General features: G+C 43.7%; 1 protein-coding gene and 1 pseudogene across 1 annotated transcript; one reads left to right on the forward strand and one right to left on the reverse strand.

The window, feature by feature from the left end:
- The first annotated feature begins 1,271 nt into the window (after nt 1–1,271).
- LOC110522997 lies at nt 1,272–11,029 on the forward strand (annotated as a pseudogene).
- A 2,631-nt stretch (nt 11,030–13,660) lies between these two features.
- Nucleotides 13,661–17,525, reverse strand: LOC110524520 (lymphocyte expansion molecule). The gene is made up of 10 exons (XM_021604248.2): nt 16,796–17,525; nt 16,585–16,672; nt 16,088–16,261; nt 15,882–16,001; nt 15,525–15,665; nt 15,002–15,145; nt 14,742–14,915; nt 14,453–14,584; nt 14,242–14,372; nt 13,661–14,118 (listed from the first exon to the last, which is right to left on the reverse strand). The coding sequence occupies exons 1-10, from the start codon at nt 16,843–16,845 to the stop codon at nt 14,031–14,033; spliced, it is 1,242 nt and encodes a 413-aa protein (XP_021459923.2). The 5' UTR covers nt 16,846–17,525; the 3' UTR covers nt 13,661–14,030.
- Between the last annotated feature and the right edge of the window lie 1,364 nt (nt 17,526–18,889).

An 18,889-nucleotide genomic window follows, 5' to 3' on the forward strand; every position in this document is an offset into this window, starting at 1 on the left:
AGGGCAGCAAAGAAGCCACTTCTCTCCAGGAAAAACATCAGGGACAGACTGATATTCTGCAACAGGTACAGGGATTGGACTGCTGAGGACTGGGGTAAAGTCATTTTCTCTGATGAATCCCCTTTCCGATTGTTTGGGGCATCTGGAAAAAAGCTTTTCCGTAGAAGACAAGGTGAGCGCTACCATCAGTCCTGTGTCATGCCAACAGTAAAGCATCCTGAGACCATTCATGTGTGGGGTTGCTTCTCAGCTAAGGGAGTGGGCTCACTCACAACTTTGCCTAAGAACACAGACATGAATAAAGAATGGTACCAACACATCCTCTGAGAGCAACTTCTTCCAACCATCCAGGAACAGTTTGGTGACGAACAATGCCTTTTCCAGCATGATGGAGCACCTTGCCATAAGGAAAAAGTGATAACTAAGTGGCTCGGGGAACAAAACATTGATATTTTGGGTCCATGTGCAGGAAACTCCCCAGACCTTAGGGTTAGGGTTAGGGTTAGGGTTAGAGAATAGGTAGCCATTTAAAAATCATGTTAAACACTATTATTGCACACAGAGTGAGTCCATGCAACTTATGTGACTTTTTAAGGAACGTTTTACTCCTGAATGTATTTAGGCTTGCCACAACAAAGGGGTTGAATACTTATTGACTCAAGACATTTAATCTTTTCATTTTTTATTAATTTGTAAACATTTCAAAAAACATTATTCCACTTTGACATTATGGAGTCTAGACCAGTGACAAAAAAATGACAAAAAAATGACAAAAAAATCTCAATGTAATCAATTTTAAATTCAGGCTATAACACAACAAAATGTGGAAAAAGTTAAGGGTAGTGAATATTTACTGAAAGCACTATAGTTAAATGCACTAGATGTTGCATTGGTTAGGGTTTCATGTAATAATCAGTGTAGTTTTATTACCTGGTTTATGGCAGTAATATTGTTATATAATACCGCTATATAAAATCTATAATTACTATGGTAGTTAGATGTACATTATAATAAATAGGTTATATAAATAATGGTTAACCACTGTAGGCCTAGTTTGATATCAGTTTAGTTGAATGGTTTTAACCAAGTTCTTTTTATTGACACTGCGCTGGGGGAATGGTGTGACGGGATTTCTGCTCTCTGATTGGACGAAGCGCGCCAACGTAGCACATGGAGTCATCCCGATTGACGCGTCTTTAGCCAATGAGCGCCGGCCAGAGGCGGGGCTAGCCGACCACACAGCTAGACTCGCCTATCAGAGAAAACGACAGGAGTGGCAGGATTCTAACTTCAATATTCACCCACCTGTCTGTCTATGTAGTGATGTGTGCATTTATGTGTGTGTATGTGTTGGCATGGATAATGTATGTGGATTTTAAAAAGAAGAAGTTTAGAAATCTTGCATCGCATCCCAACTAAAGGCAATAAAATATCGATTGTTCCTAGAAGGGAGTTATTCTCTGGAACAGTCTTAACTAGACCATCATCAGGCCAGTAGACCAGCAGCGCAGGGAGGATGGATCTGTTGTTGTATCTCGGTTGACTGGTAGTTCTCTTTCTGTTGTGGATCAAGGTGAAAGGCTTAGACTACGTGATCGTTCACCAGAGATGGATATTCGTCTGTCTATTTCTGCTGCCGCTCTTATTACATGCGCGCGTGGCTCATCTTCAAAATGTGTTCCGCGCCAAAACAGCACGACCAGCGCGTGCGGGACATCCAGAGACAGGTAAATCCACGTGGCTAAATTACATCGACAATGTGTGTGCGCGTGCGTGAGAGAGAGAGTGCTGTGAGGTTCCTGGGGTGAGGAAAGACTGTAATCCCTCTCTTCCTAAATATATTTTTGGAAAGAACGAGGGATTTGGGAATGAATGAGAGGAATAACAAACTGCAGCATTCACTGTATAGGTCTTGGAGTTCAGTGTGTGTGTGCATTCCGGGAGCTCAGTATTTGAGCATGGCATCAGATACTGTATTTCCTTCTGTCGTTTACAAAGTTTAAATTATTTCTTCCATCGAATGCTCTGTAGTGATTTATAGGGAATAGTAGGAGTAGGGCTTTAATCAGAGACACCAGAGAAAGTGCAGTGCCTTCTGTGCCATAAAGGTCCAGACCTTTAGGCAGATGCCATAATACATACAGTATGATACTGTGTGTGGGTTGCAGGTACACGTGTGGAGGAAGGAGGGGGGGAAGACTCTCATGTGTACAGGTCGACCTGTCTGGCTGACTGTCTCTCTCAGAGGTGGGAAATACAAGAAGACTAACAAGAACATCATGATCAACATGATGGACATACTGGATGTGGACACACAGAGGCAGGTAGGACAAACACACTCACACGCTGTAGCTCTGTATATAAAAGTGTGTAGGTGTGTGTAAACCTGTATGATCTGGGAATATATATGTACAACAGGTGGTTCGTGTGGAGCCCCTGGTCAACATTGGTCAGATCACTGCTCTCCTCAACTCCCTGGGCAGGACTCTGCCTGTGCTGCCAGAACTGGACGACCTCACTGTCGGTAACTCCCTGGGCTGGACTCTGCCTGTGCTGCCAGAACTGGACGACCTCACGGTCGGTAACTCCCTGGGCTGGACTGTGCCTGTGCTGCCAGAACTGGACAACCTCACTGTCGGTAACTCCCTGGGCTGGACTGTGCCTGTGCTGCCAGAACTGGATGACCTCACTGTCGGTAACTCCCTGGGCTGGACTCTGCGTGTGCTGCCAGAACTGGACGACCTCACTGTCGGTAACTCCCTGGGCTGGACTGTGCCTGTGCTGCCAGAACTGGATGACCTCACTGTCGGTAACTCCCTGGGCTGGACTCTGCCTGTGCTGCCAGAACTGGACGACCTCACTGTCGGTACGCTATGCATATCATTATCATTATATCTGCGTATCATCAGTATATATTGTTGGCTCAGGTTTTATAGTGTATGGTGGTATATGTTTTTGTCTATGGTTTTGAGTTATATGGTATATAATGTATATATTGTTGTATGGTTGTTATATGGTATATATGGTGGTATATGCAATGATGTATATAAACCCCAGATTGCTGATGCTATGTATTGGCCATTGGCTTCTTTCACACGGAAGTTCAGCAAAGTGGTATTGTTTATGTTCTGGTTTATGTTCTGGTCGCTAGCAACAGCGCAGAATTATCAAGCTTGCATAATGGCGGCACAATCCTCTCACCGATGCTGTTGTAGTGTCCCTTTTTGTTCCAACAACAAACAAAAACCATATCTCAGCTTTCACGACTTCCCAAGGATGCAACTTTCCGTGACAGCGGGGTGAGAGCAATTAGAAGAGATGAGGGCCCTGACGTCACTATTTTACGTGGGAGCACCTTCGTCTGTAGCCAGCATTTTAACCTGGCCAACTGTCGGCCATATTGGCACTCCCCAGTAGGAGCAGTCCTCTATAGGAATGAATGGAATTCTACACTATTTCAATTAAGGACAAAATTATATGTATTTAAGTATTTTTGTTGTTGTAGTTGGGACAGTAAAATTATACTTGAAGGAAAATGTTTTTACATCTATTTATTTTAATTTTAGTGTTTAGTTCACTTAATAAAATGTATACTGAACAAAAATATATAAACTGTCACGTCGTGTATGTAGGTAGCAGGGAAGTCAAGCGCAGGAGAATTAAACTTGGTATAAATGGTATAAATTTTAATAACTTAAAACACAGACTCCAAAACCAAAGTCCATAATAAAATAAATGTGGGTACAAGAACCCGTCGCACACCAATCCATAAAACATGAACATAACAATAAAAAATCTCTGACAAGGACATGAGGGGAAACAGAGGGTTAAATACACAACACTTAATGAATGGGATTGGAACCAGGTGTGTAAGAAGACCAGACAAAACCAATGGAAAATTAAACATAGATCAATGATGGCTAGAAGACCGGTGACGTCGATCGCCTAGCACCACCTGAACAAGGAGAGGCATCGACTTCGGCAGAAGTCGTGACATAAACACAGGCCTCCCGAGTGGCGCAGCGGTCTAAAACACGCAGTGTTGCAGCATCATTACAGCATGGGGTTCACATAGGGAGTCCCATAGGGCGGCACACAATTGGTCCAGAGTTGTCCGAGTTAGGGGCAGATAATGCCAAGAGTGTGAAAAGCTGTCATTTAGGCAAAGGTTGGCTACTTTGAATAATCTCAAATATGAAATATATTTTGATTTGTTTAACACCTTTTTGGTTACTACATTATTCCATATGTGTTATTTCATAGTTCTGATGTCTTCACTATTATTCTACAATGTAGAAAATAGTACAAATAAAGAAAAACTCTTGAATGAGTAGGTGTGTCCAAACATTTAACTGGTACTGTATATAAACGCAACATGTAACAATTTCAAAGATTTTACCTTGTTATAGTTCATATAAGGAAATCACTCAATTGAAATAAATAAATTAGGCCCTAATCTATCGATTCTAGGGCATAGGCCCACCCACTTGGCATCCAGGGCCACCCACTGGGGAGCCAGGCCCAGCCAATCAGAATGAGTTTTTCCCCACAAAAGGGCTTTATTACGGATAGAAATACTGATCATGCTGCTTAATCAGTTTCTTGATAAGCCACACATGTCAGGTGGATGGATTATCTTGGCAAAGGAGAAATGCACACTAACGGGGACGTAAACAAATTTGTGCACAAAATTTGAGAGAAAATAGCTTTTTGTGTGTATGGAACACTTCTGGTTGCACGGTGGCTTCAACCCAGTGCCCCATATCAGTCATCTAGCGTATATATGAATCATTGGGTATATATATTGTTGTTCGGCTGTGTTATATGGTGTATATATATATAGATATGGTGGTATATGTTGTTGTTATTGTTGTTCTATAGAACAACTGACTGATTGTCATCCAGAGGGGTATACTACAAAGCAGGATCAATGAGTTAGTCAGCTGACTTGCCTATCTATTCTGAAATAACCCTTTTTTTTTTAGATAAGCTTGAAATGGGCATGGACTAATTGACTCAACAAACAAAAACACATATCTACTTTTAGTTTTCTTAATGAACCAGAAAATCAATAGTTATTTCTGGTTGTTGATCAAAGTTAGCTGGCTAACTCATTGATTCTGCTTTGTAGTATACCCCTCTGTAGCTGAGTGTTTCCATGGCATCTTATCCATCAGGGTTGTTTATTTCCTGTTGGGAGCATCATCACCCTCTCTTATTGGATCAGAGGATCAATTGTTTATAGATGGTAGAGTTCCGAGGGTGAAACTCAGAGGAAATGGCTTCAGAGTGCACAGCACTCCTGGATCAGATTCCATAATGGTTTTCCGGATCCATAAATGTTAGAGCAACAGCTTAATGTTTTCTCTTCAGCATGCTGTAGATTAATCTGGAGCACCACAGAGAATGACACACACACACACACACACACACACGATAAACTGTTTGAGTGTTTACGCTGCTCTCTGCTTCACCTGTGAGGAGATTGAGTTCCCTAAGTCCCTAGTGTTGTTGTTTTGTTTGTCTATGTGTCCTGTATTGTTGGTGTTGTAAATTGACTGTGTCCCTGAGCACTAGTGTGCCCCAACTGTCTTTTGTTTACTGAATAATCAAGCCTACCCGTCCACCCCACCCCATCCCTCCCTCTTTCTCCCCCTCGTTCTCCATCTACAGGAGGTCTGGTGATGGGTACAGGTATAGAGTCATCCTCTCATATCTACGGACTCTTCCAGCACATCTGTGTTGCCTTTGAGCTGGTGCTGGCTGACGGCAGCCTGGTCCGCTGCACTGAGGTGAGCAAAGCTCTCTTTACTGCTCAGATCTTTAAGAGAACCTTGGTGTCGGAGCAGAGCAATACCTCCAGTTCTGAAGCTCACAGAGCAATGCTACAGGCTTCCAGTTATGTAGCCCACAGAGCAATGCTACAGGCTTCCAGTTCTGTAGCTCACAGAGCAATGCTACAGGCTTCCAGTTATGTAGCCCACAGAGCAATGGTACAGGCTTCCAGTTATGTAGCTCACAGAGCAATGCTAAAGGCTTCCAGTTCTGTAGCTCACAGAGCAATGCTACAGGCTTCCAGTTCTGTAGCCCACAGAGCAATGCTACAGGCTTCCAGTTATGTAGCCCACAGAGCAATGCTACAGGCTTCCAGTTCTGTAGCTCACAGAGCAATGCTACAGGCTTCCAGTTATGTAGCCCACAGAGCAATGCTACAGGCTTCAAGTTCTGTAGCTCACAAAGCAATGCTACAGGCTTCCAGTTCTGTAGCTCACAGAGCAATGCTACAGGCTTCCAGTTCTGTATCCCACAGAGCAATGCTACAGGCTTCCAGTTCTGTAGCCCACAGAGCAATGCTACAGGCCTCCATTTCTGGAGCTCACAGAGCAATGCTACAGGCTTCCAGTTCTGGAGCTCACAGAGCAATGCTACAGGCCTCCAGTCCTTAGCTCACAGAGCAAGGCTACAGGCCTCCAGTCCTTAGCTCACAGAGCAAGGCTACAGGCCTCCAGTCCTTAGCTCACAGAGCAATGCTACAGACCTATAGTCCTTTAGAAACCATAAAGCCAACACCACTGGAAATGGCAGTTAATCTGGAAACAAAGGGTCCACAGTACAACCAGAGAGAGCGAGAGAGAAGGAAAGGAGAGAGAAGGAGGATTGCTTCCATGGTCCTGTGGAACTCTGGGGTTCCTGGTTGCTGCAGAGATAAAGATCGTCCCGGCAAGGTATTGGATTCGTCGGCAGTATGAGCCAATCAGAGGGCTGGAGAACATCTGCCGTCGTTTCAGTGAGGCGTCTGAGGACAAGAACAACACATTTGTAGAAGGACTGCAGTACTCACTTGACAAAGTTGTTATCATGACTGGCACTATGACTGACGGTGAGAGAGAGAGAGAGAGAAATAGAGGAAGAATGATAAGGTACTCTCAGAAGGACAATGGAGGAGAAGAGTGCTGTTTGTCTGCAATATCTAACCATAATCCTGCACTGTGTGTGTCTGTGTGTGTTTCAGATCAACAGGATCAGCCTGCACTATAAGCCGTGGTTCTTCAAGCACGTTGAGAGATACCTGACAGAGAACAACACAGCAGTGGAGTACATCCCTCTACGCCACTACTACCACAGACACACACAATCCATCTTCTGGGAGCTCCAGGTACACACATACACACACATACACACACACACGCACAATAAAATCACATTTTATTTGTCACATGCGCCGAATACAGTGTAGACCTTACCATGAAATGCTTACTTACAAGCCCTTAACCAACAATGCAGTTCAAGAAGTTAAAATAATTACCAAATAAACTAAAGTAAAAAATGTTAAAGTAACACAATAAAATAACAATAACGAGGCCACATACAGGTTGATACCGGTACCAAGTCAGTACGTGGGGGTACAGGCCAGTTGAGGCAATCTGTACATGTAGGTAGGGGTGAAGTGACCGTGCATAGACAGCAAACAGCGAGTAGCAGCAGCGTACCAAACAAATGGAGGAGGGGGGGTGGTGTCAATGTAAATAGTCTGGTGGCCATTTTATTAATTGTTCAGCAGTCCCATGACTTGGGGTAGAAGCTGCCAAGGAGCCCCCCAGTCCTATTCTTGGCGCTCCGGTACCGCCTGCCGTGCGGTAGCAGAGAAAACAGTCCTCCTTATAGGCTGTCTCGCCGTTGTCGGTTCTCAGGCCTACCACTGTTGTGTCGTCAGTAAACTTAATGATGGTGTTGGAATCGTGTTTTGCCACGCAGTCGTGGTTGAACAGGGAGTACAGGAGGGAACTAAGTACACACCCCTGAGGGGCCCCAGTGTTGAGGATCAGCGTGGCCGACGTGTTGTTGCCTACCCTTACCACCTGGGGGCTGTCCGTCAGGAAGTCCAGGATCCAGTTGCAGAGGGGGGTGTTTAGTCCCAGGGTCCTTAGCTTAGTGATGAGCTTCATGGGCACTATGGTGTTGAACGCTGAGCTGTAGTCAATGAACAGCATTCTCACATAGGTGTTCCTTTTGTCTAGGTGGGAAAGGGCAGTGTGGAGTGCGATTGCGTCATCTGTTAGGGCGGTATGCGAACTCAAGTGGGTCTAGGGTATCGGGGAGGATGCTGTTGATGTGAGCCATGACCAGCCTTGCAAAGCATTTCATAGCTACCGACGGGAGTGCTACGGGCAGTAATCATTTAGGCAGGTTACTTTCGCTTCCTTGGGCACAGGGACAATGGTGGTCTGCTTGAAACCTGTAGGTATTACAGACTTGGTCAGATTTGCCAAATGAAGGGTGGGGGAGAGCTTTGTATGCATCTTTGTGTGTGGAGTAAAGGTGGTCTGTAGTTTTTTTCCCCTCTGGATGCACATGTGACATGCTGGTAGAAATGTGGTAAAACTGCATTAAAGTCCCTGGCCACTAGGAGCGCCGCTTCTGGGTGAGCATTTTCTTGTTTGCTGATGGCCTTATAGAGTTGGTTGAGTTCCAGCATCGGTCTATGGTGGTTGGTAAATAGACGGCTACAAATAATATACGTTTCATCTTCAATGCCCTTGCTGATGGAAGGAGGTTTTCACTCAAAATCTCACGATACATGACCCCATTCATTCTTTCCTTTACACGGATCAGTCGTCCTGGTCCCTTTGCAGAAAAACAGCCCCAAAGCATGATGTTTCCACCCCCATGCTTCACAGTAGGTATGGTGTTCTTTGGATGCTATTCAGCATTCTTTGTCCTCCAAACACGACGAGTTGAGTTTTTACCAAAAAGTTATATTTTGGTTTCATCTGACCATATGACATTCTCCCAATCTTCTTCTGGATCATCCAAATGCTCTCTAGCAAACTTCAGAGGGGCTGTACATGTACTGGCTTAAGCAGGGGGACACGTCTGGCACTGCAGGATTTGAGTCCCTGGCGGTGTAGTGTGTTTGTTACTTTGGTCCCAGCTCTCTGCAGGTCATTCACTAGGTCCCCTCGTGTGGTTCTGTGATTTTTGCTCACTGTTCTTGTGATCATTTTGACCCCACGGGGTGAGATCTTGCGTGGAGCCCCAGATCAAGGGAGATTATCTGTGGTCTTGTATGTCTTCCATTTCCTAATAATTGCTCCCACAGTTGATTTCTTCAAACCAAGCTGCTTACCTATTGCAGATTCAGTCTTCCCAATCTACAATTTTGTTTCTGGTGTCCTTTGACAGCTGTTTGGTCTTGGCCATAGTGGAGTTTGGAGTGTGACTGTTTGAGGTTGGGGACAGGTGTATTTTATACTGATAGCAAGTTCAAACAGGTGCCATTAATACAGGTAACGAGTGGAGGACAGAGGAGCCTCTTAAAGAAGAAGTTACATGTCTGTGAGAGCCAGAAATCTTGCTTGTTTGTAGGTGACCAAATACTTATTTTCCACCATAATTTGCAAATAAATTCATAAAAAATCCTACAATGTGATTTTCTGGATTTTTTTTCTCATTTTGTCCGTCATAGTTGAAGTGTACCTATGATGAAAATTACAGGCCTCTCATCTTTTTAAGTGGGAGAACTTGCACAATTGGTGGCTGACTAAATACTTTTTTGCCCCACTGTACATACATATACATACATATACACACACACACAGTGCATTAGACAGATGATACAAAGTGACCCTTTTATCCTGCAGATTTCAGCATGTCATCATCTCCTCCCCAGCATATAACTCTGCATTAGTCTCCCTAATGTACACAGACACACACGCTGCCATTAGGAAACCACGTGTGGTTTGCTGGTAATTGTTAACCTTAAATTATGGTCGAAATTATGCCAAGTTTTTCTCTGACAGTTATATGAGACATAGACGAGGGTCGTGTTCTGTGGGACATATAATAAACAATCTTTCTGAAATAGAAAACTAAAATGTGTTTCACTCCATTTCAAAACAGTTTTTGAAGCTGTGGAGCTGGAAAGCTGATTGCTGTAAACATGAATGTGTGTTTTTGTCTCCAGGACATCATCCCGTTTGGTAACCACCCAGTGTCCCAGTGTTCCGGTGGATGGTTCCTCCTAAGATCTCTCTGTTGAAGCTGACCCAGGGAGAGACCATCTGACAACTGTATGAGCAACACCATGTTGTGCAGGACATGCTGGTCCCCATGAAACACATCCAGACCGCTATCGCACGCTTTCACCAGGACATCCATGTAAGACACACAGACACACACAAACTAGTCCATTTCACATAAGACACATAGCATGCTTCCTCAAGGTAACATACCCTAATACATTATACACACAAGTGTGACTGAGTTGGTTTATCTCATTTAGGGGTGTGAATGAGTTGGAACAGTATATCTAATTTTAGGGGAGTGACTGAGTTGGTATATCTCGTTTAAGGGTGTAACTGTCTCATTGTAGGGGTGTAACTAAGTTGGTATGTCCATCCCTGCAGGTGTACCCTCTGTGGTTGTGTCCGTTCGTGCTCCCCCTGGCCCGGGGGATGGTTCATCCTAAAGGTGAGGAGGCAGAGCTGTACGTGGACATCGGAGTGTACGGAGAACCCAGGGTTAAACACTTCATGTAGACAGCTGGAGCAGTTTGTCAGAGAGGTGCATGGGTGAGTTTTGTGTGTGTGTGTGTGTGTGTGTGTGTGTGTGTGTTCCAGATGCTGTATGCTGATGAGTACATGGAGCGTAGTGAGTTCTGGGTAAAGTTTGTCGGGATGTTAAAATCACCGGAGCTGGGCTGTCGGGACGCTTTCCCTGAGGTATACGACAAGATCTGCAAAGCTGCACGACTCTGACCTGTGACCACTAACCCCTGATCCTTTAACATCTGCCATCCCACTAGTAACACGATTAAGATTAGAGCCTTTAAGGAGTGTTCTCAGCCTGTTTTTATTGTAAAGCCCAGTGAATGTGAATGTGCTGATGAAACAAATACAGCCTTAACACCAGCCTGTTTTGATGTACACTAGCGTTCAAAAGTTTGTGGTCACTTCGAAATGTCCTTGTTTTTGAAAGAAAAGCAAATTTTTTTGTCCATTAAAATAACATCAAATTGATCAGAAATACAGTGTAGACATTGTTAATGTTGTAAATGACTATTGTAGCTGGAAACTGCCTATTTTTTTTTAATGGAATATCTACATAGGCGTACAGAGGCCCAATTTCAGCAACCATCACTCCTGTGTTCCAATGGCACATTGTGTTAGCTAATCCAAGTTTATCATTTTAAAAGGCTAATTGATCATTAGAAAACTGTTGTGTTAACTACACTGCTCAAAAAAATAAAGGGAACACTTAAACAACACAATGTAACTCCAAGTCAATCACACTTCTGTGAAACAGACTCCATGAGGGTGGTATGAGGGCCCGACGTCCACAGTTGGGGGTTGTGCTTACAGCCCAACACCATGCAGGACGTTTGGCATTTGCCAGAGAACACCAAGATTGGCAAATTCGCCACTGGTGCCCTGTGCTCTTCACAGATGAAAGCAGGTTCACACTGAGCATATGTGACTGACGTGACAGAGTCTGGAGACGTCTCCAAGTCTCCTGGCGTTGTACGAGATATTCAGTTTCTTGGTAATTTCTCACATGGAATAGCCTTCATTTCTCAGAACAAGAATAGACAGACGAGTTTCAGAAGAAAGTTCTTTGTTTCTGGCCATTTTGAGCCTGTAACCAAACCCACAAATACTCAACTAGTCTATAGAAGGCCAGTTTTATTGCTTCTTTAAATTAGCAAAACAGTTTTCAGCTGTGCATAACATAATTGCAAAAGGGTTTTCTAATGATCAATTAGCCTTTTAAAATTATAAACTTGGATTAGCTAACACAACGTGCCATTGGAACACAGGAGTGATGGTTGCTGATAATGGGCCTCTGTACTAGAGGTCGACCGATTATGATTTTTTCAACGCCGATACCGATTATTGGAGGACCAAAAAACACAGATACTGATTAATCAGCCGATTTTTATTTATTTATTTGTAATAATGACAATTACAACAATACTGAATGAACACTTATTTTAACTTATTTTAACTTAATATGATACATCAATAAAATCAATTTAGCCTCAAATAAATAATGAAACATGTTCAATTTGGTTTAAATAATGCAAAAACAAAGTGTTGGAGAAGAAAGTAAAAGTGCAATATGTGCCATGTAAGAAAGCTAACGTTTAAGTTCCTTGCTCAGAACATGAGAACATATGAAAGCTGGTGGTTCCTTTTAACATGAGTCTTCAATATTCCCAGGTAAGAAGTTTTAGGTTCTAGTTATTATAGAAATTATAGGACTATTTCTCTCTATACGATTTGTATTTCATATGCCTTTGACTATTGGATGTTCTTATAGGCACTATAGTATTGCCAGTGTAACAGCATAGCTTCCATCCCTCTCCTCGCCGCCACCTGGGCTTGAACCAGGAACACATCGACAACAGCCACCCTCGAAGCAGTGTTACACATACAGAGCACCCCGCTAACTAGCTAGCCATTTCACATCGGTTACACCAGCCTAATCTCGGGAGTTGATAGGCTTGAAGTCATAAACAGCGCAATGCTTGAAACATTGCGAAGAGCTGCTGGCAAAACGAATGAATGCTTATGAGCCTGCTGATGCCTACCATCGCTCAGTCAGACTGCTCTATCAAATCATAGGCTTAATTATAACATAATAACACACAGAAATACGAGCCCTAGGTGATTAATATGGTCAAATCCGGAAACTATCATTTCGAAAACAAAACAAACCGTTCTGTATTTTATCTAACGGATGGCATCCCTAAGTCTAAATATTGCTGTTACATTGCACAACCTTCAATGTTATGTCATAATTACGTACAATTCTGGCAAATTAGTTCTCAATGAGCCAGGCGGCCCAAACTGTTGCATATACCCTGACTCTGCATGCAATGAACGCAAGAGAAGTAACACAATTGCACCTGGTTAATATTGCCTGCTAACCTTTCTTTTAGCTAAACATGCAGGTTTAAAAATATATACTTCTGTGTATTGATTTTAAGAAAGGCATTGATGTTTATGGTTAGGTACACGTTGGAGCAACGACAGTCCTTTTTCGCGAATGCGCACCGTATCGATTATATGCAACGCAGGACACGCTAGATAAACTAGTAATATCATCAACCATGTGTAGTTATAACTAGTGATTATGATTCATTGTTTTTATAAGATAAGTTTAATGCTAGCTAGCAATTTACCTTGGCTTCTTACTGTATTTGCGTAACAGGCAGGCTCCTCGTGAGGCAGGTGGTTAGAGCGTTGGACTAGTTAACCGTAAGGTTGCAAGATTGAATCCCTGAACTGACGAGGTAAAAGTCTGTCGTTCTGCCCCTGAACAAGGCAGTTAACCCACCGTTCCTAGGCAGTCATCGAAAATAAGAATGTATTCTTAACTGACTTGCCTAGTTAAATAAAGGTGTAAAAAAATATATAATAATAATAATTTGCAAAATCGTCATCTAAAAATACCGATTTCCGATTGTTATGAACTTGAAATCGGCCCTAATTAATCAGCTATTCCGATGAATCGGTCGACCTCTACTCTGTACGCCCATGTAGATATTCCATTAAAAATGAGCCATTTCCAGCTGCAATTGTCATTTACAACATTAACAGTGTCTACACTGTATTTTTGTTATTTTAATGGACAAAATGTTTTGCTTTTCTTTAAAAAAACAAGGACATTTCTAATTGACCCCAAACTTTTGAACAGTAGTGTACAACTTCTGACCCCTAACCCCAACACCTGCCTGTTCTGACCCCCAACCCTAATCTGGTTATTTCTACTGCCTGGCAGAGAGAAAGGAGATCACTGCTATTGTCCACAAATGTTTTTGTTGGTGTATGATGATAATAAAGTTGGTTTTGTCCACAGCAAATCTCTACTACTTTCTACCAAACATAAAAACATCTCATGTTGATCAATATTGATTTTAATATAGTTGAAAAACTAAACTTGAAATCTGCTGGGTTGTAAAACATGTATCCGGAGTTTTTGTTCCATGCTGCTTCGATGTGTGTGTGTGTATGTGTGTGTGTGTGTGTCTAAGCTGATTTCATCAAAGTGTTCCTTCCAGGCTGCACCAGGAAACTCAGTCTGTCCACCGGAACATTTATCGCACGCAACCTCTCCCTGAAACATACAGAGCAATACACACACACACAACACAACACAACAATCACTGTATACTGATAGAAAATGTGATATTTCTTTAATTTCAGGTGAGGTATCACTGTATGTGTGTGTGTGTCTTACTGTGTGTGTTTGTCTCTGTCTGGTTTGTGAAGATATCTCTGTGTCCGGGAATTGAAGGAGGAGGTGTAGCCATTGTCAGTCTTACTCCACCCCTTTTCTGCAATGTCATAACGACCAGGACCAACCATGCTCTGATTGGAAGAGAGGATGTTAGAGTTTAGGGGACAGGGTTAGAGGTCAGAGTTAGAGGTGAAGGTTAGGCTTAACTCACATAATTTCCGTTCTGCAATCTTTCTGTCCTACGGCTGGCACGGGGGGCAGAGGAGAGGAAGGGGGGATGGGTGTGACTCTCTGGACGGGACTGTGGAGAGACGACCTCATACCACCCTGGCCCTGGGAACGTCTGAGGGGAGAGGGATAGAAAGGAGGAATAGAGGGAGAAGAGAAATATATTATATTTGTTCTTTCACTTTTTGGGGCAGGGGTTGGATGTTAAAGGTTAGCTAGAACGGTTGGAGAGCATTGGGGCAGGGTTAGGGGTCAAAGGTTAGGGTACTCACAGCAGGTCGAGGGCATTGGGACAGGGTGCTGTGGTAGATTCTCTCTGTTGGAACAACTGGGTACTGATCCAACATTCCAAACACACCGTGGTTCCGCTTTTCACGACGACACAACTCCTCTCCAAAGCCCCCACACCCACCAGGGTACTCCCCTGGAGTTAGATTTACACACTTCTACACATGTACACACACACAATAAGTTGATGGTAGTCCCTCGCAATTTGATGTGTTCTGAGGTGTGTGTGATGTGAGTGTGTTACCGGGGTAGCGAAGTATCCAGCGGTGATGGGTTTGTCTCGTGGTCCAGTGAAGAGGTCATATGCACCTCTCCTGCTGCTGCCGCTGGCCAACAACGCCTCTGTGCTGCTCTTTAGAGTATAGGTACAGGGACTCAGCCCACAGTCCTACACAGATGCACACACAGTTAGTTGTAGTATAGCTAGTTTTATAAACTGTGTGGTTCGAGCCCTGAATGTTGATTGGTTGACAGCCATGATGGCATATCAGACCGTTTAGCACAGGCATAACAAAACATTTATTTTTAATGCTCTAATTATGTTGGTAACCAGTTTATAATAGCAATAAGGCACCTTGGGGTTTGTGGTATATGGCCAATATACCACGGCTAAGGGCTGTATCCAGGCACTCTGCGTTGTGTCGCGCTTAAGAACATCACTTAGCCGTGGTATATTGGCCATATACCACACCCCCTTGTGCATTATTGCGTAAGTAACCTATACCTTGTTGTTTTCAGTTATAGTGTTGTGTTTGTGTTTGTCATACTGTACTGTTGCCTTCTGGGAAGCGTTGCAGTGAGGAGCTGAGGTGCATGCTAGGAGCCCCATTTAACCCCGACCTCTTCTCCTCCAGCGCTGCCCATGGAACACCCCTATTACCATAGCAACCAGGGCCTGGCGTCCAGCTCTGTAAACACAGAGTTTGAGATGGGGTTGGGGTGTAAGGCACTTTGAGTATCACGGAGAAAGATTGATCTTAGTAGTTTGTAGCCAGTTTACACCTGCTATTAACATGGTGTTAACATGTGACCTACCAACAGTATGCTGAGTATAACATATTGTGTCCTCCTGCCCTCTAGTGCTGCACTGTGGTACCTCTGTGTGTGTGTGTGTGTTGTGGTACCTGTGCATTTCTGAACCGCTCTTCCCTGCTGTCACACACTCCTCTCACACTGCCTGGTTTCTTCTGCAGCTCCTCTATAAAGTCTGCTACTCTGTAGGTTCCTGGACCCACTTTAGTTTTCTATGGGACAGACAGAGAGACAGAGGTTAGGGGTCAGGTGTGTGTGTGTGTGTGTGCACACATGCGTGCATGTGTGTGTGACCCACCAGGAAGCGTTTGTTTTCCCAGGCCTCCCTGTAGAGGAGGTGAGGTATGGCTGCCAACCTGGCAGTCTCCTGGGCCCTCTGCCACCCCGGCCCTTTGGCCCGCTCTGCCACCGACCGTTTACTGAAGTCCCCATGGCCTGCAGCATCATAGTACCCCGGCCCCAGCCGCCTCTCCTGACAAACAACACACATATCCTTATAATATAAAATGTTTGTTATGATTTTGAAGCATAGAGAGGAGGTTTGAGAGAGAGAAAGAGTTATTTCACTTTTGTTTATTATTTATTTCACTTGCTTTGGCAATGTAAACATATTGTAATGAAACAGGCAGGTCACGAACCCTAGCCCGAGGTCCGGCGCGCTATCAACTGTGTCGCAAAAGCATGCTCGTGCGGCAGGGTCGATTTCCGCGCTTATAAACCCAGGGTCGTTACAATATGTTTCCCATTGAATTGAATTGAGGGGGAGAGAGAGAGGTTGGGAGTTACAAGTCATACCAGGTCATTGGTCATATTTTTGCAGTAGGGGATCTCTGTGTAGGTCCCTACTCTCTTATTGGCTGGATGGACCGCTGACACATCAAACCTGCAAACGCACATTGCAGTAAGACATCAGGCCGGCAGTGCTACGGATAACAACATCCATATTGTTTTCCTTATTAATCTTCATGATTCTCCACGTCCTTTTGGCGCTTGTCTAATGTCTTACCTCGATGTCTGTGTTCCAAACGGAGCTCCTTTGAACTTTTTTTCAGCCATTGTTTATTTTAGCCTCCCCTGACACAAGAAATGAAACCTGTGTATTTGACAGAGACGTAGCTATGGCAACAGTGACGTATACGAATATCCCATAACGTATTGTTGATAGAATTCGCGTTGCTAGGAGATACTATCTTTATTCTCTTTATACAGCAGCACTCTGGCAGGCAGGGTTGCGATCTCCAGTTTGCTGCCTGATTGGCTACTTTCAAAACGATGTCGCCGGTCAAACTGTATTGATCGCGGGTTGCAGGTTTTTGGGCTACTTCTAAATTGCACCGCGGCCGCCATGGCATTTTTCTTTCAAATATTTCACTGTGACCTGCTGCTGCTCACTATCAGGTAGTAAGGCAGCCTGTTGCTGAGTGTGTTAGTGGTGGGGTGGGGGCGGAGGGGTGTGCGTATGTTGAGACTGAGCGCTGCACTTGTGTAGCCTACCGGAGCTGGCAAACTGATTTAATAAATAGGCTATAACTTCAGTTTATTGTTGTTGTAGCCTTGTGTTATTATACAATTATTAATGGCCATGTTTAGTTAATGCAATTGGAAGTTATCAATCATGATCACAGCTCTATCAGCTGTTAGAATAGTGTAACGACCCTGGGTTTATAACCGCGGAAATCGACTATGCCGCACGAGCATGCTTTTTTTTCCGAAGGTCGAGGGTTCGAGACCTGCTCCCTGCTATTTCATTACATTGGTGTCAGAAGTGGGATACCCAGGGTCGTTACAATACATTCGATTGAAGGTAACAGTCAATCAGATTAGTCTACAGGTTTAAAACAACAACAAAAAACACTGGCTGTTGACAAGCATAGGCCTATTCAGTTCATATCCATATGATTAATATACGATTTAGTGATCGAAATTAAGACCCCATCCTCGGTAGCCTCTTCCAGCAGGCTATCGGGCAACAGAAGCACTTCTTAACTCTAAATCGCCTCGCCTCGCTATTCATGTTATATACATTAGTCTGTCAATATGAACTAAGCAAGCTTGCCTAAGCTATTGTAGGCTATCAGGGGCTATAGGCTACCTGCGATTAACATAACTAAACCAAATTGAATTACAATCATAAACTCTGATTTTAGTGGGCCTAGCCTATGCCTATTGAAATGACAAGTCAATCTCGCTAATAGGCCATATATAATATAAGTTAGATTTACACACTTCTACACATGTACACACACACAATAAATTGATGGTAGTCCCTCGCAATTTGATGTGTTCTGAGGTGTGTGTGATGTGAGTGTGTTACCGGGGTAGCGAAGTATCCAGCGGTGGTGGGTTTGTCTCGTGGTCCAGTGAAGAGGTCATATGCACCTCTCCTGCTGCTGCCGCTGGCCGCTGTGCTGCTCTTTAGAGTATAGGTACAGGGACTCAGCCCACAGTCCTACACAGATGCACACACAGTTAGTTGTAGTATAGCTAGTTTTATAAACTGTGTGGTTCGAGCCCTGAATGTTGATTGGTTGACAGCCATGATGGCATATCAGACCGTTTAGCACAGGCATAACAAAACATTTATTTTTAATGCTCTAATTATGTTGGTAACCAGTTTATAATAGCAATAAGGCACCTTGGGGTTTGTGGTATATGGCCAATATACCACGGCTAAGGGCTGTATCCAGGCACTCTGTGTTGTGTCGCGCTTAAGAACATCACTTAGCCGTGGTATATTGGCCATATACCACACCCCCTTGTGCATTATTGCGTAAGTAACCTATACCTTGTTGTTTTCAGTTATAGTGTTGTGTTTGTGTTTGTCATACTGTACTGTTGCCTTTTGGGAAGCGTTGCAGTGAGGAGCTGAGGTGCATGCTAGGAGCCCCATTTAACCAAAACTACAAAATCGTTTGTAGTCTTAACATCTGGCACATAATAACGGCACAATCACCAGAAAATAGTTTTAACATTATGTTGACGTTCGTCCAAGTGCTTCTTGCACAGAGATTTCGAGATGATCTGTCCAACTTTCATCCCTCAAACTCTCCTGTTGGATGTATCTATAGTTATGCACATACACATAAGGGATTAATTTACA

This window comes from Oncorhynchus mykiss, chromosome 5 (genome assembly GCF_013265735.2).
Source record: "Oncorhynchus mykiss isolate Arlee chromosome 5, USDA_OmykA_1.1, whole genome shotgun sequence".
NCBI classification, from domain to species: Eukaryota; Metazoa; Chordata; class Actinopteri; order Salmoniformes; family Salmonidae; genus Oncorhynchus; species Oncorhynchus mykiss.